Source organism: Opisthocomus hoazin, chromosome 9 (genome assembly GCF_030867145.1).
Source record: "Opisthocomus hoazin isolate bOpiHoa1 chromosome 9, bOpiHoa1.hap1, whole genome shotgun sequence".
NCBI classification, from domain to species: Eukaryota; Metazoa; Chordata; class Aves; order Opisthocomiformes; family Opisthocomidae; genus Opisthocomus; species Opisthocomus hoazin.
The window spans coordinates 11,635,013-11,661,672 of record NC_134422.1 but is presented as its reverse complement, the minus strand read 5'-3'; the positions used below and the strand labels follow the sequence as shown (position 1 = coordinate 11,661,672).

General features: G+C 47.2%; 1 protein-coding gene across 1 annotated transcript in view; it reads right to left on the bottom strand.

The window, feature by feature from the left end:
* Positions 1 to 746: 746 nt before the first annotated feature.
* Positions 747 to 26,660, bottom strand: part of SLC12A8 (solute carrier family 12 member 8) — a 52,126-nt gene continuing 26,212 nt past the window's right edge. The window contains exons 6-13 of the mRNA XM_009944227.2: positions 19,471 to 19,558; positions 17,894 to 17,981; positions 14,592 to 14,738; positions 10,970 to 11,645; positions 10,006 to 10,103; positions 7,040 to 7,157; positions 4,789 to 4,849; positions 747 to 2,119 (exon numbers count right to left, since the gene is read on the bottom strand). Of these exons, the coding sequence (XP_009942529.1) occupies positions 1,954 to 2,119; positions 4,789 to 4,849; positions 7,040 to 7,157; positions 10,006 to 10,103; positions 10,970 to 11,645; positions 14,592 to 14,738; positions 17,894 to 17,981; positions 19,471 to 19,558 (1,442 nt within the window). The 3' untranslated portion in view covers positions 747 to 1,953. The remainder of the gene's footprint in view (positions 2,120 to 4,788; positions 4,850 to 7,039; positions 7,158 to 10,005; positions 10,104 to 10,969; positions 11,646 to 14,591; positions 14,739 to 17,893; positions 17,982 to 19,470; positions 19,559 to 26,660) is intronic.

Here is a 26,660-nt window from a genome sequence, read left to right as displayed (position 1 = left end):
AGAGAAACGCGGGGCTGGGCAAGACCCATTTTGAGAGGGAAGGCACTCCGCAATATTTTGATGCGACAGGACTTTATAAAATACAAGATTTTACAGTAATGGCATTATACTTGGGTATCAAACTGTAACAGGAGATAACACAGCACCATGCGGCTTGCCAGTGGTGAGTCAGCATCAAGGAGTGTTTGGAGCTTGCACAACAGCAGTAGCTGCCAAGGTCAAGGATGCTACAAGCACAGGAAGGGCTCTCTGGAGCTCTCCTGGTCCCCAGGAACCCAGGGGGAAATTTCAGTATGGAGCTACATCCCCACAACAGATCCAGACTCTTCGGAAACCAAAGGCAATGGAAGGAAGGCTCCTGGAAGGAGCATTTCCAACAGAGAACAACTGACTGGAGGTGGCTCAGAGCTGGCCACACAAGCATCACTTCCCTCTTGCTTCTACTGAGATAACAATGGTTAAAAACACTTAATAAAAGACCTGCGACCTTGAAAAATGAATATGCTTTCTGCAGTGCGCCAGGCTTGCTCTCTTCTTCATCTCAGTAGAAATCCTCCTTCGCGTCCCTCTGTAAGAAAACTGCAAGAGCCAGAGCTGCAGCCGGTCAGACCATGAGATGGCACAGGGGGTCCCCCCATGGCTGGTAATGCCGGGGTGCCGAGCGCTGGCAAGCAGAATGGTGCTCAAAGGCATTGAGCGCGCCCACAGGAAGCACGGAGAGGAGTTCCTGGTGTCTCAAGATTTTATTGCACAGACAGAGAAATAAATAATCTACAGGCTGAAATGATCAGAGATGGAAGGAAGTGAAAGGCAGTGATTTCCCCCTCCTTTTAGCATCAGAACAGTTTGCGCTGCTGGGGCTTGCCGCAGCCCTCGCACCTCCCCGGGTCTCTGCCAGGACCGCTGCCTGCAGGCAGGACAGCGCTCAGCAGGGGGTTTTACCCTGGGGAGCAGAAGTGATGGCGACAGGAGCATCCCTGCAAGACCTCACCCCATCCCACAGCCGCTGCCCACCAACCCTAAGGTCTGCACAGGAAATCCTGCAGCATCCCCCGCCGAACCTCCCGCATCCCAGATCATGGCAGCAGGAGAAACGGCTCCTTACGGGAGCTCACTATGGGATGGGCTTTAAGGAAAATTAGCAAAGGTGAGGCTGAACATATTTTGTTAAGGCACTTCTGAATCATCTGTCCCTTCAGCCAGGAGATGCTCTGTTTGGACCCAGCAATGTTGTCACGTCCCAGGTGTCACATCAGAAAGGATGTGGGAAATCACTACGAACAGCTTCTAAGACATCAATTTACAGTTTCACAGTAGAGGTCATTATATTGCACTACTGCATTTTATGTGCGATTCCACTTGTGAATATATTTCATAATCATCTTGCACTTGCCACTGATTCTGGCCTATTGTCTAATGCCTTAAAGTACCTTCTAAGACCTTGGAAACTGAAATGCTGAGGTAGAAAATTACTGTATTACAAGCAGGCAAATTCATGCCGAGAGGAGAAGTGAATTGACCTGGAAGGTCGCATCCATCCGTAGCACAGCTGGGAGCCGGGCGCTGGCTCCTGCTGCCGAGGTCACCGCTCCCAGGCACAAAGCGTCCCCAGTCACCCAGAGGACGTTTGAAACGGGGTGTTGTAAGCTTTTATAGCGGTGATGGTCTTTAGAGCTCAATAGCGCTTATAATTGAATTCTTTAAAAGGATGATGCTGTCCTCAGTAACTCATCACTTCCCTGGACTGGCCCTTTCATTTGCATTTTTGCCCCCATTTTGGATAAGATTTGAAACCCAGCAATGTTGTAGTTTGCGTAAACAAACAAGCCTCAAATATATAAATAACCATTCACATCCTTTTCATATACGTTCAAGTATGTCACAAGGCACCATGGCAGCCACTAGCATTTCTAAACGCTTTCTGAAGTGACAGCTCGATATTGGTTTTGTCCTTTACTGGAACTGATTCACGAACTCCTCTCTGCTGATAAGCGAGGACTGGTGATAGCGGTCCCGCGAGGCGAAGTCTGCGTTCTCCTCGGTGAGCTGCGTGGTCTCCATGCCAACTGTTGCAAAGGACGGTGTCACCACGATCTGCTCCTTGGGAGATGGCCTTCTCCTGCAAACACAGAAGCCGAGGCGCCTGCATCACCCCTTCTTTGCCATCCATTAGCAGCCGTGCTCCCGGCTGTGCAAACAAGGCAGGGCGCTGCGGGAAGAGGCTAAGTCCTTCTCGGTGCCCTTGGGAGGCATAGACCTAATCTGAAAATATTCTTCCTAGAAGGCACACAAAAAATACGCTCCCTTCCCCCAGCAAACATTGGAAAATACACATTTTCTTTACAAATATGTTTCCTCTTTGGACTCGCTCCAAACGTTGGCTATGGCAAACAATTTCCACACCATGCAGGAAAAGAAGGAGCTTGAACTATTTCTAATGAAAAATATCCTTATTTTCCTAAGCTTTAGTGTACATTTCAATTATTTTTGTAACTCTTTTAAACAAAAGAGGAGATTTTGCTGCAATGTCTTTATCGCAGAGGCTGATTTTAAGAAAACCTTACTGCACATCTGCAAATCAAAACCGTAAGAGCACTGACTCCGACCTCTTTGAGCACCTAAGAGCCTTAGAGGTGTTCAGGATCCTTGGCTGCCTTCAACTCTCCTGCACTCTTATGAGATCTCTTCTTTACCTCCAATTCATTAAAATGTCTTTCCCAGATTTCAAGAAAACAAAGATTAGGAAAAAACAGCAAATTACTTCAATGCAACTTCTTGCAGTGTAGTAAAAGTGGGCTTCAGAATGACCTGGGGGGGTCAAGCAGAGCCCCCCCCAAGCAGAGCCAAAATTGGTTTTGTGCCAGCATGAGCAGGAGCCCTGGCACTAGGATAAGGCGACCAAGCTGGCTGGCTGACCCAGAGATCGCACTCTTTCAGGAGAGAGAACGAGGATCACTCTCTGCTTGGGCAGTCGCCAGCTCACCCCTCAGCCCTCCGCGGCAGGGGCTTTGCTCATCACTTGCACTGATCGAAGCTCTAAGGACTCCACCAGTCTGGTTACCCTCAGGAGAAACCCCCCACGATGATGACACCTCTACCCATGAGAAGCGGGGCTGCCTCTCTGGGAGGGATAGTGTCTCCTTTTCACACAGGGTAACTCTCCGTGAAGCCTCACATCTGAACCAGCCTCCCTTGGGGAACTTCTGACAACGGGCAGGAGACAGGCTGAGACACACCGAGGGACAACCGGGAAGAAAATCCTGCTTTATCATCATATCTGCACTGAGCTCAAGTGACCTGCCCCGAACCCACCTGGCTGCTGCGGTGGAACAGGGCAGACGAGTGCCCGGGACGCAAAGCAGCGGGGTCTGCTCACTGCACCGTCAGTAATTCCGACCGTGCTTCAGCACGGCCCCGCGCGCCCTGCTCCCATCCTCACCTCCTCACCCTTGGCTTGGGCTCACGTCACCACTCCAGCAGACATTGTGAAAATGGGGGGAAACACCCCCTTACTCCAAATGAGGTACGCAGAAACCATAACGGACACCCTCTGCACTCCCTCACTCCTCTTCTGGGCAGTCTGTCTGCCTGGGCGCTCATCCCCTAACGCTTAGGCAAGCGTGCAGCTTTACACCACTGCCGTGAGAGGCAGCAGGAGCTGCGTCAACAGAGTTGTTCATGGCAAGACGTGCACAGGACAGGTGGGTCTTCAGGGACCCAGGCCCATACTCGGAGACATCCACTGGTCTGGTAGAAAGAGGGATGGATGTGATGCAGGAGCACCAACTTGTCTGTTCTCAGCCATGCCACAGGCCCACCATGGGGATCTAAGAGAGGTCTCGTCTCCCCTAGCTTCTCTCCCAAGCCACCTCTGCTACCAAAGGCATGTGGCCATGTTGTAGGGACTGTGGGCAGAGGCAGCAGCTGGCAAGACTGATCCATGTGCTTAAATGCCTGGACTTTATTTTAAAGATAAAACCAAATTTGCATGCATAATGCATGGCAGCTCATGTTGTGCGTCTTTACCACAGTGTTCTCCCACCACAACAAAAAAGCAACCCAACAGATTGAGAACCACCAAATCCCACTGCATTGTACAGCGGCAGAGGTGGTCACTACCCTGTGTGGGAAATCCAAATGAGACGGAATTAATAATTAATAGGATCAAAACAGATTAACAGAACGAGTTAATATCCAACTAAACAAAACCCTTAAGGTCTTCTGGGAAGGAGAAACCCAAGACAACACTATTGCAGTCCCATGCAAACTCAACACTGAACAGTTCCTTCACCAAAGACCTTGTTTATTGTACTTGCCCTGTAGCTATTGCGGATTCCCCTGATTTCCTCTCTGAAATTCGAGCACAGCTGCAACGCGTGCCTGTTCCACCACTACCAGAGTAATTTGCTTTCCATGGATGGTGGGTGGAAGAGATGGAATCTCCTCTTCCCCATTTCCTACCAAATTTTCCAGTCCCACCTAAGCCACCAAGGTTGAGCATAGACCTTTGGGGTAAGAGAAGGCTTTAGGCACTGGGACACGGTTAGAAGCTGACACGTCCGCGCATAAGGCACAGGAGACTCCAGCTCTCCCACTTACGTGGTCAGCCATACGCCAGGCGAATGGGAGCAAACTCTTATTTTTACCATTAAGAATAGCTTTGAGCATGCAAGAAGAGACTGCTTAAGGTAATAAGCAAGCCAGCTCTGCCACCCCCCTCTGTGCACATTAGTGGGCCACGGGAACAACGAGTACTGCCTCGGTCGCTGCCAAGGGACTGGTACCAACCTGCACGAGGTGATCAAAGCCGACTTAATCCAGCCGAAGAAACTGAAATTCGCTGCTGCTCCTACAGAGAAAAGGCACGAGAAGTCAGTATGCTGCTAATTCTCTCATACTAGCATTATGCCATTGAATTTTTGCATAAATCTCAAACCAACATGGTTGTTATTAGCTTTCAGTAGATGAAGGTTTCGTGATGGCGAGAACACTCCTGCAGCCTCCCCACACACTGCAGCTTTTAAACAGTTGTCAAGAAACTTAACCCAAATTTCCCACGGAGAACAGCTATCCTTACCCAGACCAACAGCTTGTGAAAACCCCAGTAAAGCGGTGGCCAAAGCAGAGACTCCCACAGCAGTACCTTCTCCTCCCGGGACTGCAAAGCTCATTCCCACTGTGGGGATGGGGAGACGGGAGGAGCCATGCAGCCGACCTCACCCAGGGTGGCTGTGGTCTCACCATCTATTCCCTCCCGTCCAACCCCATGGAGAGCTGGCTTAGCTTATTCCACCAACACCAATTTTTTTTTATTTGTCTGTAGAGCTAGATTCCTGCTCTGGCTTACTGCAGGGGCAGGGAAGTGCTGGAGCTGGCAGCAGGAGAAGTTTGTGGTTGAGGGACAGGGAGGAGAACAGAGACCTGGCAGTGCCTGCTGGATTTGGCTCAGGCTGTTGGGGAGAAAGAAGAAGAGGGATGTGTCGAAATCGCAGAGCATTTCTGCTCCCAAGGTCTTAATGTACTCCTTAATCCTGAGCATCTCCCAAGACAGGGTCTCCCAACCTTTCTAGACAGAAGGGTCACTCAGTCCTTTGCAGAACAAACTCGTGGATCACTCGATGCCACGTGGCTGCGCAATGACGTTCACTCACAGCCAAATAAAAATCAGGCTGAACTTCCAGTGTTCGTTTCTAACAACTTCTTTGCCGTCAGTTGTTTTACTGCGTGCGTGGGAATGCACGTGCCAAGGAAACCAGGAAAAAAATGTCTAATCACACTGCCATTCCTCAGATCGCCTTCCAAAATCCCCTACACACTGACTGAGAAATTCTTTTTAAAGTAATTTTTAGTAAATATTTCAAAAGCAGATAACAAAGATGTAATACAGTGAACATACAAAGGCAAAGAAAACTCCAAAGCCTGAAAATCTTATTTGTGTTATGTGTAATATATGTTTAGCATACAAAAAACTTTGTTAAAACTTAGATATATTTCAACAGACACAAATTAGCAAGTACTGTCCATAATCAGCTCTTTTCTACTATCCCATACAGATAAACAGAAATCAATTAGAGTGGCAGGAGAAGCACTGGTGAGCGATGTTTTGATCATTACCGAGTGACCACTATGTTTTGGTTTCTCATCCTTTGGGCTTCTGAAATCCAGTACCTCCTCACCTAGAGTCTAATAATCTTTCACCTAAATAAACCTGGGTAGCTATTTCTGCATTGCTTAGAGGACATGAACTCAGGTTCTTTTGACTCTTCTCATCTTGGACAAAAAATTGCACGTACATACAGGCAGGCACTTCTGTGCGTATGCACCTACGTATGTATTTATGCATAAATATGCGAGTACGTGCACACTGCATGCACATCACCCTCCCTTCAGACTCAGACCAATGCAAACCCCTCCTGCGGCCGTGCCAAGCAGCTGTAGGCTCTCACCAGCTTCCTTCTGAATGTGCTTCGTTGTTTAATTTTGAACTTGTTTAAGCCGATCACATGCGCAGACCTTTCTAATGCCCCCTACCTAAGAGTATTTTCCCAGATTACGTTCCCAACATATTCAACCTGTTTAACTCTGGAATCAAAAGGCTCTCTTGTGCTGCAGTTATGAATGCTGAGATTTAATGAGATACTCGTCATAATTCCCATTTTCATTAAAGCGTTCTCAGGTGGGTTTAGATTGATTAATTAAGTTTATTTAAAAGTATTTACAGCAGATTTTTCTCATTGCTGGGATACATTTACCATCCCTGTTACATCTTAGTTATTAGTATCTGGTTTTGCCATTTAAAGTACGATATATTAAAGCAATAAGCACAATGTTCAAACTATCAAACCAATGCGAGTTACAGTTAGAATCCAATATATAGAGTCAGAAAGAAAATGTATTAAAACTGGCAATGAAACAAAACCTCATCATTCACTGTGTCACCTGCATATTAAACACAAGTGTCTCAATTCCTAATTAAGTTAAATTAAAGCTTAATGAATTTTTAAGCAGATTTAACAATACATTAAAAAAAAATGCTCACCAAGGGGGAGTCCTGGGCTCACTTGTCCGATGTAGAAATACAGAATAACTGCTGCACCCAGGCTGACAAGGGTGTAGATCCACTGAATGACAAACATTACGATGAGGGACACGACCGCCTGTCGGAGAGACGCAGTGTGGGGTCACCCCCGAGTCGGTAAGATAATACGATGATGACGGTGTGACAGTCATCCTTCCGCCAAGCCCAGCGGCTCCGCTGACCTCCTGCTCCGGCCCTGTGGGAGAGCTGGCGGCGCAGTGCCCGGGGAGGGCTGCTCACCTTCAGACACAGCCTGACTCCGGGTCAGCAGTTCGCTCCTCAGCCTGGCAAGATGAGCACCCACTGCGACCCCAGCGGAAACTCTTTACTAACGGAGGCAGTGCTGAAGCTTTCAAGTTGTTATGAGAGCGCTAGTAACTGGCTTGGGGCTTTTTTTTGCCAGAAATGCCAAACCTTGGCTTTAAATTCATGCAAAACCAGTGCTTCGATGGCATCTTCGCACCTCCAGCTTTCTCACAGACTTCTCAGGAGTATTGTGTACAACATGTGCACAGTCAGCACGCAGGACACAGCCGCTCGGCCTTATCCTGACGAGTGTTTCCTTTTAGGTGTCTCCCTCCCAGTGGTGCACCGGGATGGGGACACAACAGAAGCTCTCCTTGCCCAAGACCTGCTGCACAGCCTGGGTCCTGCCCATGGGAGGATCGATGCCAGCTGCAACCATGTGCATGGATGGATGCTCCTGGGCATTGGTGGCTGAGGCCAGTGGTGCAGCAGGACCCCTGGGGAACCACGTCACCTCCTGCCTGCAAAACACTCCATGGTGCGTGGCTTTTGGCCACATGTAGAGCGTGGCCACCCAGCGTTATCTGAAAAGATTTGGGTATGGCATGGCTAAGGTTTCTTGGTAATGCAGCTCCCACGTTACAGGAGCCTTGGTTGGTCTCACTGTTAAAAGGAGGGACAGCACAGGGTTACAGTGTCATCTTCAGCGGCACAGAAGTTGCTTTCAGTGCTACCTTGTGTAGGTACCGTGGGCCTCAGGTCTCTCTTGGGCTACTCCAGAAGGAGGATCCAGAGGCTCACCAGCTCAGGAGGCAGATTTGGCTCAAGGGGCACATGAACGGGGCAGGGGTAGCATCTTCATGGGTGAGGTCAGGAGCAGCAAGGGGCAGCATGCAAAGAAAGAGCTAAATGAGCCTAGACTGACACGACTGGAAGGAGTGTGGCCAGCAGGTCGAGGGAGGTTCTACTCCCCCTCTACTCTGCCCTAGTGAGGCCCTATCTGCAGTACTGTGTCCAGTTCTGGGCTCCCCAGTGCAAGAAAGATGAGGAGCTACTGGAGAGAGTCCAGCGGAGGGCTACAAGGATGGTGAGGGGACTGGAACATCTCTCCTATGCGGAAAGGCTGAGGGAGCTGGGCTTGTTCAGCCTGAAGAAGAGAAGGTTGAGAGGGGACTTAATATATGCTTACAAATATCTCCAGGGTGGGTGTCAGGAGGATGGGGCCAGACTCTTTTCAGTGGTGCCCAGCGACAGGACAAGGGGCAACGGGCACAAACTGAAGCAGAGGAAGTTCCAGCTGAACATGAGGAAGAACTTCTTCCCTCTGAGGGTGACGGAGCCCTGGAACAGGCTGCCCAGGGAGGTTGTGGAGTCTCCTTCTCTGGAGATATTCAAGACCCGCCTGGACAAGGTCCTGTGCAGCCTGCTGTAGGTGACCCTGCTTTGGCAGGGGGGTTGGACTAGATGACCCACAGAGGTCCCTTCCAACCCCTACCATTCTGTGATTCTGTGACTGGTGAAGCTCAAAGAGGGCAGAGGGAAAAGGAGCCAGGATGAACAAATGCATCTGATTTTTGCTTGTGTGATTTTATTTTGCATGTTGATCCCTTCTCAGCTCTGCTGCAACCTCCTCCCAAGTCTGATTATTGACAGGAAACCAAATGTGCTTTAATGAACACGTCAGTCATTTCCATAAGCAAATTCCCCTGCGAAGGCAGAGAGCTGACCACTCCGCGATGGCACGCCCTTGGGAGCCACATTAGCTACCGAGCCCAGAGACAGCATCACCGCGCAACCTCCTAAAGACTTCATCGCTGGAGAGGAGCCCCCACATCCATCCCACCCCCAGCACCATGATCCAGTGGGACCCCTCACTGGGAGCCAGTTGCTGGCAGCAGCAGCACCAAATTTGAAAAGCAGGTGTCGAACTCCATCTGAGGATCAAACTAAAAGGGTTTGGTGTGTTGTTTGAGCGGGTTTGTTACGTTCTACATGCAGCTATGAAATCCCCATCCACACAGCAAAGCCATATGGCTCATTCATTATGCATATCTGACCCTTTCCCTGTCATCTGCCCATTAATCCATCTTCCCTAGATGAATTTAAATGTCTTAAACTCCTCAGTAGCTTGAGACAGGAGCTATTTAAAATTTATTTATTCTTTAAAGTAATATGCTGGAGAAATGCTCCACTTTCCTCCCTCAAAAGATGGAATTTCACAGCCAGGCTGCTGGTATCAGCAGGTCAGCACTAATGAAACCCCACCCCGAGCTCAGAAACTGTCTCATAAATAAAAGCAACACAGTCTTGAAGCTGATGTCTCACCCCATCCCATGGCATGAAAAAGCAGGCTGGCACACAGTGAAAAGAGAGACACTGACTTTTCCCCAGCCAGCCACGCATCTCAAGTCCTAAGATGCCAGACTTTGAATTTGTATCTTTCTGGGTTGGGTTGCAGGGGGTTTTTCACTGTTGTTGTTTTAATTAATAAGTCATCTGGCTTCCTCTGAATTTGAACTGCTGGATGCGTGGTACCTTGAGTACTTGATTCAGGTGGCATAGAATACTAGGAAAAAAAGTCATTTTAAAGTACTGGAGTATATTTACAGTGTAGTAAGGAATTAATTTCTTTGTTTTCTACAATCACAAACCAGCGCTCAAAATAAAAGAAAATTACTTACACCAACAAAGGAAACCCAGTGATTGCAGTATTTGGAGTAGAAGGATTCTGGTATTTGCTGAATTCCCAGCTCTGAATTTTGTTGCTTTATAGATGATTCTACAGGAAAAAAAGAAAAAAAAAGAAAAAAAGGAGACATTAAAAATGAGCTAAAGTGGTTTTTCTTCTCCTTCTTTACATTACCAGATTCTGGAAAAACAAAGCAGAAATTCTGGCTGACAGCTGGGTATGGCAGAGTTCAACCAAAACCTCAAAAATGAAAACAAAAAAAAGAAGTGCAAGGAAAAAAAAGGTTTCGAACTCTGGTGCAAGTCCATTAGAAGGTCACATCTGCCCGTCTCTGCCTCAGTTTCCCTATTTGTGAAAAAAGAGAAATAACCCTTTTCTCCCTCAGAGGGGTTTATTTATGAAGCTTAATTGCCTAATGCTGATAAAACACTGCAGCACTGAGACGACAAACTCCAAGCAAACATTCGGTATCAAATACTCACATCGCCAACAATACAAATTCAGACTCAGCTGTGGATGCTGAATTACAGACTCCACCTGCAGCACGGGGACCACTGCATTTTGATAGCCTGGGTTTTAGACTCACACGGCTCCATCCCTCCTACCCCGCACCAGGATGAAGTAAGCCCCAAGATACACTCAAAACCTTTTCAATGTACAGCGTTAAGCATGCATATGTAGAATAATGAGTATATAGTAAGCAACCCTACACTAAATATAGTCCTGTCTGTTTTCCTGTGATTAATCTTCCATAGTAAATTGCATTGGACCTTCTGTGATGCATTGCGATCCACTCTACCCTCACCTGGAATAAATGATATTATTGCTATGAATCACTGAATGACAGCCCCGTATAAAGCTAGTTTCACGCCTGCCTTCAGGAAAGCAGAGGGAGGACCAAGGTTATAAACCACTTCCCCGTGAGCAGGGAGATGTCCGTCTCCTGCAGCCCTTACCTTCTCCCCTGCGGCCGGGGAGCACAGGTGCCTCGCTGCAGAGCTGCTCCCCCCGCTCCAGCAGCCCGGGGGTCCGACGGGCATCCGCAGCGGGCGATGAGCACGGACCCACATCACACCGACCGCCCTGCTCAGCCAGGTCCTGCCGGTTCTCGCTGCGGGGCTCCACAGTCTCGTCCGAGTCGTACTGAGCCGGGGATGCATCGTGATGGAGATCCAGGAGAAAGCTGTCTTGTAACGTCTGCTTGGCTGGTTTTTTTACCCTCTTTTCTTTGACCTTTTGGGTTAAATTCTCGGCTCCTCCTTTTTTGCAAGTGCCCGGCTCACTACAAAATGGTTTAAAAAGCTGGTCCATGTCTTTTTTGAATTCCAGCAAGGTGCCGTTTGATCTGCTCTGAATTACTCCATCTGCCGCACGGCTGGAGGGCTTGCTGAAAATCAAAGGCTGGGAACAGTGAGCCGGCCTAGCATTTTCCATCTGGGTCTCATCAGGTTTCTGCTGAACATTGTAGCTCAAGGAGACCGAGAAATAGGAATAGTCTACAGCAATATACGTCAACATGAAGTTGATGGTGACTATGGGAGCAAGAACGTTCACTTGCCCAATGAAGACGAAAGCCATGGTGATGAGACTTGTTAAGCAAATCGCAGCCACTGGAGTCTTGTTGGGTCCTTTCTAGTACATAAATAAAATAAACCTACATTTAAATTGATAACTGTGAGCCTTGCCATGAGGCTTCCCCACTTGCTCAGCTGCCATGGGTGGTTACCTGGGCTGTCTGCAGTACCCCCTTAGTCACGAAATACATGTATGCATGTGCAAGCAGAGGCTCACTGGCTTACTAAATTCAAGAACAGGCTGGAAGCCAAAAGCTGCTGAGCTCCCACCTCACCTCTGAGCCTTACTCAAGCTTTGTCTTTGGAAAATTCATCCACTCTCACTCTGTATCTCCACGGTAAAACAATGTCATTAAAGCAGCTATAAACCTTCAGAGAGATTTGTGGGGCTTATGGGAAGTCTGGCAATAAATGTGTTAGAGTTAACTGTTTGTCTCTAATTTCTCTACAGGACTCCGCATCGCTGCCTACCCAAGAGGTTCCCGCATGCTGCCACTGGAAAGGCTTTGACTGCCAGAGGCAGGCAAGGGAGCCCTGCCGGCATGGAGCCCTGCCACCTTCCCACCGGCAGCTGCGGGTCCTGCCCTGACGGGCGGCCAAGCTAAACCCATGGTCTGCTGAGCCTCTGCGCGCGGGTGTCTCTCCTCGTCCACCCAGGTCGCATCTGCCCCGTGGCAGGAGGAAAGCAGCAGAGGCCGGGCAGCCGAGGGTGCTGGAGGGTGGGAGCCATCCCCAGCGATGCCGGGAGCCCGTCGGGATGGCAGACAGCTGGGAGAAACACTGCCTGCTCTCCTCCTTTGGCATGGGTGAAGGCAGGGGGAGGAGGAGGAGAAAAGAGAACAAGCAAAGGGCATCGGGGGTGGAAAGACTTGAGCCATCAGCTCATGAACTTTAATCCCTGGTCTAATGTGCCCTTCCCGGGACCAGGCACTGTCTCCCCACTTTGGAACCCGAGAAGCCTGTGCAGGCTGCGTAAAGACCTCGCTGGAAAATATCTTACAAGATATCTTATAAAATTTCTTAGGTTTTCACTTACTGCATGTGCTTCTTCAATAAACACACAGCTCAAATGGAAACTATTTCTATTTCCTCCATTCTTATGTAATAATAGAAAAGGGGACCAGTTCTAGACCTTACACCTCTTCACAATGAAACAGAAATATGTCTCGGGGACAAAGGAACACAGTTTTCAGAAAGCATCTTTAGTATCAGAAAGACGTACTGAGATGAGGAACAGATGGGATGATCTCAGGATGCCTCTGGCTTGGGTTTAACTCTACAGAAAACACTCGTGTCCTTCCCATCAGCTGGGGTTATGGTGACTACAACACTTTCTTCAACCACGGAAAAGAAGAACCGATGTGGAACAGATTTGTAAGGGCAAACTAAATTTATTAACTCTCCGTAAACCAAATCTAGACAATTTTCAAGGTGGCAGAGAGAAAGAAGGAGGAAAAGTGATCTGCCTTTGATTTCTCACCTCTTTTTGAGCTCTTCCCATCATGGCACTCTGCCCGGACAGAGTTCAGACCAGAAAATTTGACAGAAAGACAGAAAACTATCAGAGAAGAGAGGTAATCAGCTTTGCAGTCAACTTTGCTAAATCACTGAGAATTTCACGAGGGCTGCCAAGTGGAGAACAGCCTGTTCTGGGATCACCCGACAACTGCCTTCAGGAGCTGGAAGTTGTTGCTGTCGTTATTGTTCCCGCTTCCCCTATAATTACTACTATTTATTATTATTATTGCCATTACTATGACTTTAATTTTAGAAAATTACTTTGATAAACATAAAACAAAGGATAGAAAATGATTATACTTATAAAACATTTACATATGTTAAAACATTCATAAATACCAATACTGTAAAATATGTTTACGTATTTACAAGCTGCTCTGAAGCAGCAAAACATCGTCAGGTTGTCCAGACACTCGGTGCAGACAGTTAGGTACTGCAGGTTATTCAGAGTGACGGAATTATTTTCTCCCTGTTTTGAAGGGAAAGCCATAGAAAAATAATTTGCTTTGAATGTATAGCCCAAGCCTATCGAGTCCTTCGTGACTGGTACTTTGACTGATCTCAGTAGAACGACTCATGTGAATGAGGATTATTTGTGAGGACAAGGAAAAAGCCTCTTGTCATATTCAAAGCAAGGCTTTGTTTCAAAGCATGTCTAAAGCTTAGCAACCCCTTAACTTAACCTTTCAAACCTATTCTTTGTTTTTATTTTACAGTGTCCAAAAGGCACCTTATCTTACAAAGAAGTGTCCTCTCCTCCGGTGCACGCAGACTGAATCGACAGCACCACGACTAGTCACGTACTCAGCTATGAGGTTACCAAAGAGCACAGGAACAGCTCAAAGAAAATGTGCAGGAGAGAAGAGAAAAAAAAAAAAAAAAGAGGAGTCAGTTACCATCCATTTCACCAAGTGCTTTGGCAAAAGCTTCAGGCCTCTGCCCTGGATGAGAGGGCAGAGAAGAGCTAGGTACCTCCCTCAGCCACGGTTAGGATCAGCACCAGCGCAGGTAAGGCGTTTGCAAAAAAAATAAATGCAGGTAAAGTTGTATCATAAGCAGCTGCTTTACTGGGGCATCTTGAAAGAAGCGGGTCCAAGGGAGGGATGGGACTGCTGGCAGCCCAGGAAGGCTGTGGGAGCAGGACAGACAGACAGCCCTGGGACAGACAGACAGCCCCAGGGCCAGGGCACAGAGATGGGTGAGCGAGACACCGGGGCTGCTCCTGCACAGCGCTGAGACCCCAGGAGGGCTCCAGGCAGAGCTGGGAAAGGACCGTGGGCAGCTGAGCTCTTAGTTTTTTAAGAAAACCACCCATTTCCTGGCTTTCCTGCCTATGCATAGGGTACCAGCTCCCGAGCCTTCCCCTCCTTGCATTTCATACATCCTCCATCTCACCCTACAGACACACAGAAATCCTGGCTCCTTAAATCAACGATTTTCCTTCAGGTGAAGGTTTGAGAGCAATCTCGGAGAAAGGATGACTAACCCCACGTCCAAGGAAGGCGAGCATGGGGATCACGTTCTCGTGGGCGATGCACTGCAGGATCCTGGGTGCTCCGTACAGCCCTCCCATGCAGGAGGCCAGGGACGAGATGTACAGCCCTAGCAAAAACAAGAAACCCACCAAGGATACCTGGAGGAAGCAGAGAGAATGCAAAGCTGATTATATCATTCTTGAAAGACCCTTCAGCAGTCTTAAATACATGTATTTTAAGAGATCACAGATATTTCGTAGCATTGGTAAATGAATTGAGCGAGCCCTGGGAAAGCAGCAATTTAACTGGTCCGTGGTACAAAGTGCAAGCAATTAATACAGGAAAATTATCCCATAAAAGTAATTTAATACTGAACATCCTGTACCAACAGAGCCATTTGACAAGCTCATATCCAAGAAATTCTTTGTCACTCGGAGCAATTGCAGCAAAGCAGCAGCTATTAGATTCCCCTTAAGTAACTGGAAGTGAGTTTATTTCAGGAGAGATCACTTATATACTGAGCACATCATACAGGAAAAGCTGCCCAGGCTTCCAACCATCCAAAACAGGAAGACAAACCCCTGCGTCCCAGAGGGGAAAACCAATCCTGAAAGAAAATCCACAGCAAAACCAAATCAAAATTGCCACTTCAACAAATGGCATCTCAAAAAATACGCTCTGAAGGATACAATACAATGACCTTATTTTCCTGTCTTCAATGAGAAAAGAATTTCCTTTGGCCAATATGAAACTTTAAAAAAAAAAAAAAAAAAAAATCTTTAAAGCCACAGTGCTAACAAGGCTGGGTTTACTACCGGTTTCTAGCAAGCTCCCTTTCAGATTGGGAGCATCTCCTGCAGGCGTGGAGGGAAAGGAGAGCAGCTCATGGTCTATCACACAGAAGCGAGGACTGGGGTCCCCCTGCGCAGGTCCCCACCATCAAGAGCTGCAAGCACTGGCAGCAACTCTACAAAAACCCAACCCAAATATACAGAACCCTACAGTATGAACACTGTGCAAGAAAGCTTTGAAATGGGAGTGCTCCTGGTACCATGCTGTAAGGACACAGGCAGAGACAGCCAAGGACACGAAGGTCTAGGGTCACCTGAGCCACCCCCAAGTCCTTGAAGAGCACAGGAGTCTGACAGCCAGCAGCCAGCCGCAGAGAGAGGCAAGGCACGGGGGTAACACCAGCACAAAGGCCAGGCAGGGAGAAAAGCCCATGATTCTGGTCCAGATCCATCCTCCCCATACTCCGCTGAAGCAAGAGGACGTCACCGCATGCAGGTCCCCTGCACCGCACACGTCCTTTGCTCCCACCCCTCCTCTCGTGGAATACGAGGTCTAAATGAACATAGGCCCTCCCAGCTTCTACCCCTGTTGAAGTCAGATGCTGTGTGCTGTATTAGAAGGAATCACAAAAATTTACATGGCTAAAAAGATGATTCAAGCTACATCTGCCTTTTCCCCATCTATGAAATCCGCAGGCAGCAAAAAGGAGGTTGGGTAAAAAGCCATAAAATGCTTGCTGTTGGGGGAAGGCATATAAAATTCATGTTGTGGTCCAGAACCACACAAACATCCTACCACAACATTTCTTTTCCCCATGAAAATCCACTTGGCCTTGTGAATTTTATCTCTTTGGGCAGAAGCAACTTGAGGCAAAGACGAACAGATATCAGCTTCCATTAGACCAACGCACAGACACTTGATGGGGATTCTTCCCTTCCCTCTCCTCTAATCCTGCCCTACTCTGAGAAATACTTGGAAGAAACAATCAGACATCATATATTATTTTAGCTGCCAAAAATGCTTGCATTTAAATGTTCTACTTGACATTCAAATCATGGTTAGAGGGGAAGAGTCCTTTTCACCGAGGCTGATGAAAGGGCTTGCTGGGGTTTTTGAGCACGGAGTGTGTGAATAGTTTATAAGAAATTGGCACTTCGAGCTCATTAGAAGTGCAATTACTTGAATCTCATTTTTATGTTTAAAAAGCCAAACAAGTATTGTAAGGGAGAAAAACAGCCAAGCACGCACTCACCTGTGAGTGACAGAAAGGGAGAGTTTGGCTGTGTAATGATATCTCCCCCCTCCCTCGCTCCAGACAAAGCCATTAAAATCTAAAGCAGCTTGTAATAACTCAAAGAAGCAACATGAATATTAGGATTGCACCGTTGTTTTGCTCCATACTAGGGAAAAAAAACCCTAAAATCACTTTTTGGGGGTTTTGTTTGGTTGTTTGTTGCTTTTTTATATATAACTTTATTAAAATCTTCACGTTTTTACTGGGAGAATTTCCATTTCCCCCCTTTCCCCCTGCCCCCCCCCCCAAGGATTTTGAAGTTAAAACACAGCTTTAATGATCTCTTTCTCTTCAGCTGATTCATTTAAAGCTGATTCTTGTAGTTACTGTACTTTTCGCCCACTAAGTCACTGATGTACAAAGACATTGCCTTGAAGAAGGTAGGCTCATTCTTTTTTCCCCTGAAACAGAGAGGACTTTTTACCTTAGCAGGAACCGGCAGGAGCCCCACCAATAATTTGGAGTTTATTCTGGGGGGCTAGAGTTACAATTACTTAGAAAGAAAACAGGGCCAGAGTTTCAAATTGATATTTTAGATTAAAAACATGTTACAAATCAAATAAATGGCAAAAATCTCAACTTTAAATTAATCACCAGAAATGGTGTCAAATACGGTGAACCCATGATAATGCTGAGTAACAGACAATTAACCCTTCCACATCCCATTTAAAGTAAGACAATGGCATACACCAAAACCTTCTGCTCTCTTTTCACAGGCCTGCAATGATAAGGTTTGTTGCCTGTAACACTACAAACCTCCCTCGTGCATATACACCCATGTGGAATGTCTCTAGTTTAATAATCCTATTGCTCGCCCTGCAATTACAGCCCGCTAGATATGGAAATGGAAGCTTCGCTTGACTTAGTCAAGATAAGCAGTGGGATTCTTTAGAGATTTCAATTTGGCCTAAGCTTTCACCAGCGAGAAGGGATACATTGAATAAAATACAACGTTTATCATTAGACCACATTAGCATATTTTAGCTCTTACAGCTATTGCCGGGTGATTATGCCAAGATTCCGCATTAACTCGATATGCTGGTGAATGCAAAGCTATTCAAACCAATTGTACACCAGGATTTGCGATGGGGAAATCCCCCTGAATTTCAATGAGGGATGGGTACCCAAATTCCTTAGGCTTTTGGAAAATTCAAGCATTCAATAAGGCAGATGGCAACCTGAAAGCACCATTACACAAAACCACGCGGGGTTATTCAAACAAGTTACCTTCTCTGCTATCATGAAGTCATAGCGGAGCGACTGACGGGTACAAATGGCTCCCAGCAAAAAAACAAAGACCATGTACAGAAACCACCTGCAAACAATAAAAAGAAGCTAATTTTTTTCCAGCAAGAGAAGACCATTGAGAATTCTGCCCATTAGCAGAGCTAGGAGAAGGTCAAGTACCTGCAAGTTGGGTCTTCAATCACCCTGCGTGGGCTGTTCCTGCATGATTTAGCCTCAGAGCTAAATTTAACACCGGCCCATGTTATTCACTCACTACAGCACATCAGGGACAGCCGCAGACTGACCGTACCATACCCCTGCAGGGAAGCTACTCCCACTCCTGACATGTGCATGGGGGGAGTAACCCAGTCCTGGGGACAGACTTTTTAATAGCATCTGTTGGGATCAGGCTAGGGGTAAATGGTTTTAAACTAAAAGAGGGTAGACTCAGACTAGATACAAGGAAGACATTTTTTACAGAGAGGGTGGTGAAACACTGGCACAGGTTGCCCAGAGAGGTGGTCGATGCCCCGTCCCTGGAAACATTCAAGGGCAAGGTGGACGGGGCTCTGAGCAACCTGATCTAGTGCCAGATGTCCCTGCTTATTGCAGGAGGATTGGACTAGATGGCCTTTAAAAGTCCCTTTCAACCCAAACCATTCTATGATTCTGTGACTCCGCACGTACACAGGTCCCCTCGTCTGGCAGTAGCGTTAAACACTGCAGCCAGCCTGCCTACACCCTCAGTCACGACCCTCCGTCGGCGCCTCTGGCATTTCCATTACTCGGGCAGAGGGATAAGCTAGTCTGCCCGCAAAGTGCAGACAGCAGAGATGTGAACGACCACAGCCCATCCACCTGTGACACTTCTGCATCCTGCGGAATCCCTCACTTAAAATAAGCACCATTTTCAGCAGGAATTCCTCCAAATTCAGAAGACCTTTCCTGTCTGAACCTTGGTACACAATTAAATACAATAATTTCAAAAACAGTTTAGATGGCAATGAAAACAGGCAGGAAAACCTACTGAGGTTTTTTTTTTTAATATGCAACCGTATTTTATTCCTGGAAAGCAGCATTTCCCAGGGAGAGCACTGCTCAGGTATGCAGAGGTCCTGCGTTCCCCTGGCCTTGCAGGTGAGTAGGTCATCTCACCTGTCTTGGCCCTGCTTTCCCCAACAATAAAAATTATATTTTTATATTTTTAATATTTTTTTAATATTTTTTATTTATGTAGAAAAAAAAAGCACTTTAAAATCAACAGCAAGAAGTGCCAAAATCACACGCCCCAAGCCTTCGAGAACTTTGCACCCTGCTCTGGGACAGCCAGGGCGCAGCAGCACAACCGCTCTCGCACACGACCCACCCGGCAGAGGAAGGACTGATTACATCCACGCTAACGAAATTCTTCTCTAACCCACCCAGAGTAGGTGGTGGTAATGGATGATCATTTGAATGAGAGCCAGACTTTAATTTTCCAGCTGGCTGAGTAATAAAAGGTTGATGGGAATACGAAATGGATTGGTCACATCCAGGGCAGTCTCCAAAGAGTAAATTTCCCCCAATCTATGACTTACGAGGTGCCAATAGCGGCCAGAGACCCCAGGGGGATGTTGGTCGCAGGCTTCTGGAGATCCCCGCTCATATTGAACCCAGCCATCACACCTGTATTTTGTAGACATAAATGTAATTTAGAGTTAATCTAAGTTATAGCATATTAATGCATATTACAATATGTAATATAATTTAATCAGTTAATTGATTGCTTGAGAACAGTTACTATATCACTTCATTGCATGTCCACACACGAATACTGACTCCCATCGATCGCTTGGTAAGAAACTGTTCATGTCTTTAATCGAAGCAAGCCACCACTATCACGTCTACAAAGAAACCTTTGTCCAGTTTGAACAATGCTTGGGGCGGGGGGAGGAGAAGGCAGAAATCTGAACAAAACCCATCTTATCTTCATGCAAACCTCAACAGAAGCCATTGCTGTCCAATTGTTGAAAAGAAAAATGCTACCGTTCATCAGGGCAGCGCATTCAGCCGGTGGTACTCCCCCCCCAGACCCGATCCATTACAGGTCCCTGCATTCACAGGGGACAACCGCCATTCCAGAACAGCCTGTCCCATCTGTGTTTAACGACGGCCACATGCGCATTTAGCAGAGGGAATAACAGTGCTCAGCACGTAGGCGACACCTTCCAGCCGAGGGATCTACTTTGGAAGTAGGCATTATCTCTCCGTTGCAGATAGGAAAACAGAAGTGCTGAGAGGGCAAGTGATTGTCCCAGTGTCACGTAGAAAACATGTGGTAGGACTAAGAATAAAGTACTGAACTGTTATTTTAGGCCAGAGTACAGGGCATTGTACAATATGGGACAGTCCATAGCCTAAAAAATTACCATCTAAAGACGCAAAAAAGGGAAACAGGATGGAGCAAAGGATGAGAGTATCCACACTGAGGCAAGGAACCCAAGGTAGAAATGGGCTAAGAGACTTCACCCATAGTTGAAGAAGGAATCATACCAGGCTTGCCAACAAAACACAGCTTTTCTTGTCAAATTATCCCAAAACTTTTCCTAGCAGACTTCAGATATCCGCTACAAATAAAAAAAAAAAAAAAAAAAAAAAAAAAAATCAATAATCTGTGATTTAGAATCCTGATGAGTACTTGGACAATCTGAAGGCAGGACAGAAGAGCCTCTTTAAGACACTAATTTCTGCCCATCACTGTCCCACCCCTTGGATGTCAAACTAACGTCTTCATAAGGACGTGTGGGCCAGGTGCCAGCCAGCAGTGCTCATGGGACAGTCCCTGGGAGCTGGGGTGAGATCACCGCAGAACAACAGTGAGAAGGAGGACGTCAACACGCGCAGCATCTGCCAGCCCTGGCAGCGGGGGACCGACCACGTGTCGGTCTCCCACTCGGCTGCCAAGCTCAGCAGTCGCTCATCATTTTCTGAGGGCACAAGAATGATGAAGCCAGTCTCTGAGGCTGCAAAACTGAGTGACTACAGCTCTAAATCAGCAACAACCCATTGCATTTCAAATCTCAGACACTGATTGCTGCTTGGGAGGGTTTTCTCCCAGGATGAAGAGTAGACAGGATTTGTGGGACAAATCCCGCAGTCAAGGGGACAAACCCAGCTCAGCTGGATGGGTGTCTTCCCTACAGACCTCCCACGGCCACTGATGGACTGCCAACAGGGAGCAACAGTTGGGCTGCTAACCGAGGAACAGGGGCTGATGTCCCTGCTCTGTTCCAGGCTTTGCTGTGCATCTTCATAGCTCTGTCTCCCCGTCTGCTCGATGGGAACCGTAACACTTCCTCTCCTCGCTGTGCTGCCATGAGGACAGCACATTAACGAGCACAAGGCACTCACATGTTGCCGAACACATTGGCTCAGCATCCAGTGCTTTATTTATTTATTATTAATATTTTTTCCTTGATCATCTTTTTTTTTATTTTCCCCTTGATCATCCCACCCAGCAGCCATCTTTTTCTGTCACCCTCCCCACCATGGAGCCAGAGCCCCAAGGGCCACTCCTCTGTCCCCACAGGCTCCTGGCATTCCTCAGCTCCTGGAAAGAGCTGTCTTCCAGATTCAGACCAGATTTGAATCCTTGACACCACACCAAAAACATTACAAATCAAAACTAGTTCTTAATTTTCTCCTGGAAGACTATTCCATGGACGTACTTCTGAACAGCACTGCTAAAAGCCTGTCAGTTGGTGTGCTTTTCCCTGGATAAAGCTTCCAAGCGCTGTTCAAGCACTGCTCCTTTTAAAGAGCTACACAATAGGCTTAGCTGGAGGTCAGAAAAATCAGGAAGGCAGAAGTCCATGGAAATGGTCTCAAACATCACGCTAAATGAAGTCTCTAAGAAGCATTCTTCAGTGACATGCTACTTTGCAATTCAGGGGCAAAACAGAAAGCTGAGAACACTCTGAATTTTTCTTCCAGAGAGAGCAAACGATTGTCAGAAGGACAGCTGTTAATCTCATGTGCCTCTTGGCCAAGTTTCCCAAACATCTGGCATCACCTCCAAATCTTCTAGCTTGAGCTTGACTCACCTCTCCCTCTTCCAAACTCCTGCCTCAGCAAAGCACTGGGGAAACACCAAAATGGCATTTTCTGGACCAAATATGAAAAAAGTTGAAGATGTGTGAGTCATCAGCACAGCAATGACTGCACAGCCCAGGCCGCCTTGCTGCCTCCCTCCCACAGACCCACACATACTCAGGAGCAGCCAGGAGATGACCTGCCAGAGCACAAATGGGATCTCGAGATCGATGACTGACCTCCTGCCTGGCAGCAACTAGGGGTCAAACCCAGGCCAGCACATACCATTAACTTCTGCCAGGACCCCCAGGAGGTCATCACAGTCTCATGGCTTCCACTGCCAAAGGTCAAGGCCACCACAGAGGGAATGAACACAGATATTCTCAGCCACTCAGGCCAAAGCCGTCTCCTGCATGCTGCAACTATGCCTCTGACACGACTAGTACAAACGTATGGATAATCTGGTAGTACAGACGTATGGACAATGCCAAAGCCACCTCTCCATCATCACCCAAGAAGTCATTTTCCAGATAGGATGACAGCTGCTGAAGAGCAATACTGAGAAGGTCTTTTGCGAGCAGCAGACTATCCATCCCACTTTTCAATGAAAGGACAACCTGATTAATTTAAAAAAAAACCCAAAGAATCTCCACCTTCCATAGCCTCAGTCACCCCCTGCCAGAAAACTGGTCTGACTTGCGAGTAGCCACAAACAGCCTTTCCAGAGACTCTTAGCTACTCAACAGAAGAAAACCCCTACACTTGCATATAAAATTCAATGATGTAGAGAAGTTGGGACATTCCTTCCTCCAGACACAAACCTGTCCCTAGGGAAATGGCCAATCCCTTCTGAACTCAAGCAATCATATCTGCAGATTGTCCATGGAGAAAATTATCCACCTCTCTGTTTCAGCGAGATAGCAGGCTGGATTTTCCACACTGGCTATTATCTCAGAGAGCAGCAGATAATGACAAAGCTTCTGGACAAGGAAGCATGAAAACACGGTCAAGTCAGCCAGGAAATTATGGCTGAGACAGTCTGTACATTGCTGCTATTCCCAGCATAATCCTGTCCTGGGCATCATCCAGGCAGTGGATACGTGCACGAGGGGACCACCTACATTCTACATTAGACACAACCATCAGCTTCACCAGCTCTGGCTTCTAATTCCACCAGCTATGGTTTATAGCTATAGATATGAATGCTTGCAAACACCCAATGCATTTTCCAGTGAATTTACTATAAAATGTATAAGGTGTTTTTTTTTTCTTTCACCCAGGAGGGGAAGAATGGAAAATCTTAGATAAGAACTGTAGCTAGTTTTTTAAAAGGGCCAAATTCTCCACTGATGTAAGCTGGCACTTCTCCACAGACTTAATGGAGTTGTGCCGGTTTACATCATCTGATAACTTAGCCCAAAACTTCTAAATCTATTTGCTGTCATTTTGCGAGTGCCAAATATGGTTTATTTCAGAACTGGTTTCAGTGTGACGATATTTTCCACCAACGCCGCTTCAAACGTCCTCTTACCTTCTTGTATCGCATCACAACACACTTCTTTCATTAGACAGAAAACCTCGGGGATTCAGCAGAGAAAGAAAAACATTCCCTGCACAACAGAAACGACGTTTGACTTCATTTTAAAAACGCATTGACGGTTGCGTGGCTGCTGTTGGGAGCTGAACGTGGGCAGGCAGTTCCCGAGGCTCCTTCCCCAGGCAAAGCCCTGGTTGGATGGGTAGCTGGGTGTTTGCGTATCACAGCAAGACAGCAAAACACGGGCATTGAGGAGGTATTTACAAACACGCAGAAAAACATCTGGTTAATGCACAGAATCTCTACAGGGGTATGTTCACATCTTCTGTGGTGAGTACATAAGTCTTTTTGATTGAAACCAGCAAACCAAAGTCTTTCGTGCCCATGCACTCCCATTTAGGCCAGCTCCAGATGTATGTTTTGGATTGCTCAGCTACTTCTCTATTATTAAATGGCAAACGGGGGAATAAAGCCAGCTGCCCTGCACATCCAGCTGAAATGGTTTAAACAGCTATTGCCCACGAACCAAACGGACCAGCCTCTGCTTACCACCGCTCAACCGTATAACCAGGATAACTTCACTCGCGTTGCTGGAGTCGTACCAATAAAATACAGAGAAACCGAGCAAACAACCTGACCTGGAGCAAAATGATCCAAGGAGGATGCTCGTAAGAGGCAGCACACTGCTACTTGTCTACCAAAGGCTGCGACAACCATCCCATCCCCTCCAGCCAAAGCACGCACCTGGCTGCTCCTCCTGCCCGCTCGATCCCGGCGAGGGTCTCCCCACAGGTCCTGCTCCCTTTTCCCGAAGTGCCTGCCCCTCTCTGCTTTTACAGCTACCAGCCCGTATTTCTGAAGTTTCCATTTCACTGCTGTTTCTGGTGGGAGTGGGCAACCTGAAAACACTTTTCCGTACATCCTAGGGATCAAACTTCAACCAGCTGAATTCAGATAACCATTTCAGAGGGTGAATAAAGGGCTTATCCCAAAGAGATCAACATAGTTGAACTTTGAAGAGGAACAACAGAAAAGCACAAACATCTTGTTTCACAATTTCCTAAACATTTTTTTAATTTTGTTATCAAAACAGCATCTTAGATTGTAAAGTACCATATGCTAAAAATTAAAAAGAGTAAACACAAGATTTAATAATAAAAGATAAACAGAACATTGCTTTGGGTCACAGAAATGTTTCAAACTGGCTCAAAGTAACCCCTCAAAATCAGACAATGTGTTGTTTCTCTGAAACTCTCCCCAGATTTCTGTTGCATCTAACTTAACGCAAAGGATTTTGCTTCCAGCGCTTTGGCCAGGTGACTGCAGGGGCCCCAGCCAAGGCAGGTACCACTTGGGGATGGTGCTGGGCAGGAGCAGGAGCACAGGCTGGAGGGGACAGCCTGGGACTGACGTTTGGGCATCCCTGCCACTCCTTTTCACGTGGAGTTGCTGGGGACTGATGATGCCACTCGCTCACCATCTGCGTCAGGCTGCCTGCCCCGCATCGGAGCGCTGGCAGTGCTATCGCATCTCTCCAGCCTGCTATTAATGCCGCCGACAAACCCGTCCCTGAAATGTCATCTCCAACCTCGCCAACTGCCTGTCCTGCTGGCGAGCTTGGGCTGTGTCCAGGCAGCACCCGCAACGCGGTGGGAAGTGGCTCTGCTCTGGCAAGCGGGACCCCGAGAAACACAGGGTCCCCTCTGCAGCCCCGACATCGCATCCCCAGCGTGGGGCAGGTTTGGGGAACAAGCCCTCACTCATTGCCCCAGCCCTAGGAGACATAAGATTTATTCCCAGCACTTCTGAAGTTGTACTGGGCTCCCCGTTTGTGATCTGAGAAGTCTTGACTCCCACCCTACAAATTTCTTCATCAGATCACAAGTTCTTCCATGTAGAGCACCGAACCCAGCCCTGTGTTTTCTGAGGCTCCTGAACTCCGCAGTGCTACAAACAGCAATAACAGGAGCAATAGCGATGCTATATGGTACCACTGGCACCGCTACTCTGAAGGAATAATTTATATCCTGTAAATAACAAAGCAATTAAAAAGAACGCATGAAAAAGCTGTGCAGCAACCAAAGTAATTACACATCAGCCCAAACTGAATTTTCTGCTTAACATTACTACTGGTATTACTACTGCTAACTAACAAAGCAACAGGTTGCCAGGGCTTTAAATAAATGATATCTATTAGCTTTGGCATTCTTCCTAGCAGCCAAGCATTAGCAGCAATGAAGAACCATTTAAAGTGGCTAATCATGGTAACTTTCTGCACAGCTTTGTCATAACCATTCCTTCTTCTATAATCGGGGAGCTGGAAAAAAATGTTTTCCTGCATCAGAGGCAGGGCTCATGGGGAAAGTCTCTTTCCTTGGCCAGGGGACTCGCTTGGGCCAGGTAGAATGACAAAAAAGAGGGCGGAAGCCAACTTCTCCACGGTGCTGATAGTTCAGGCAGGTGAGTTTTCCAGCAGGAAGTCTACATGGAGGCAAAAGCCTGCCTGATAAGCTGGGAGAGAGGACTTTAAATGAAAATTTGAAGTCCTGCACTAGGTGCACCTGACAAAGTGACTTATTCTGCTAGCAGATCATTCCTCCGGTCCCACCTGTTTCACAAAACCCTTTAGTTTGTCTCCCTGTAGTGCAGCAATTCTGCAAACAACTTCCAGTGAGCTGCTTAGAGCTAATCCTCTGAGAATTCCTTCTGTAATCCAAGGATTCATCGCTATGGAAACTGCTTATAATCGGTACTTTTTATAGCTTAAAAAAAACAGCATCAACAAAAGGTATTGTAACTCCAATTGACAGTCATTTCATTCCCACTAGAGACTGCCAGCTTTGGAAAGGGGACAAGGACCTTCCTGGTAATGTAAGGGGATGAACAATATCAAAGCATCCAATTAAGCTCATAAACGTGAGCTCTGCTGACACGCAAAGATGGATCTGTGATGCCATGCAGAGAGTGGCGGGTCAGCATCGTGAGCAATGGCACGAGCCCAGCTTGGCCACCCGCCTGTGGTAAGGATGGAGGGAAAGCCCTCCTGTGCTCTTCCCACCTTCCCAGTGCAATCAAGTCATAAGGCTTATCTAATACGATAAATCATGATTGGCACTTTTAAAAAGGCTTGATACCTTGTGACCTGACAGCACTTGCCAA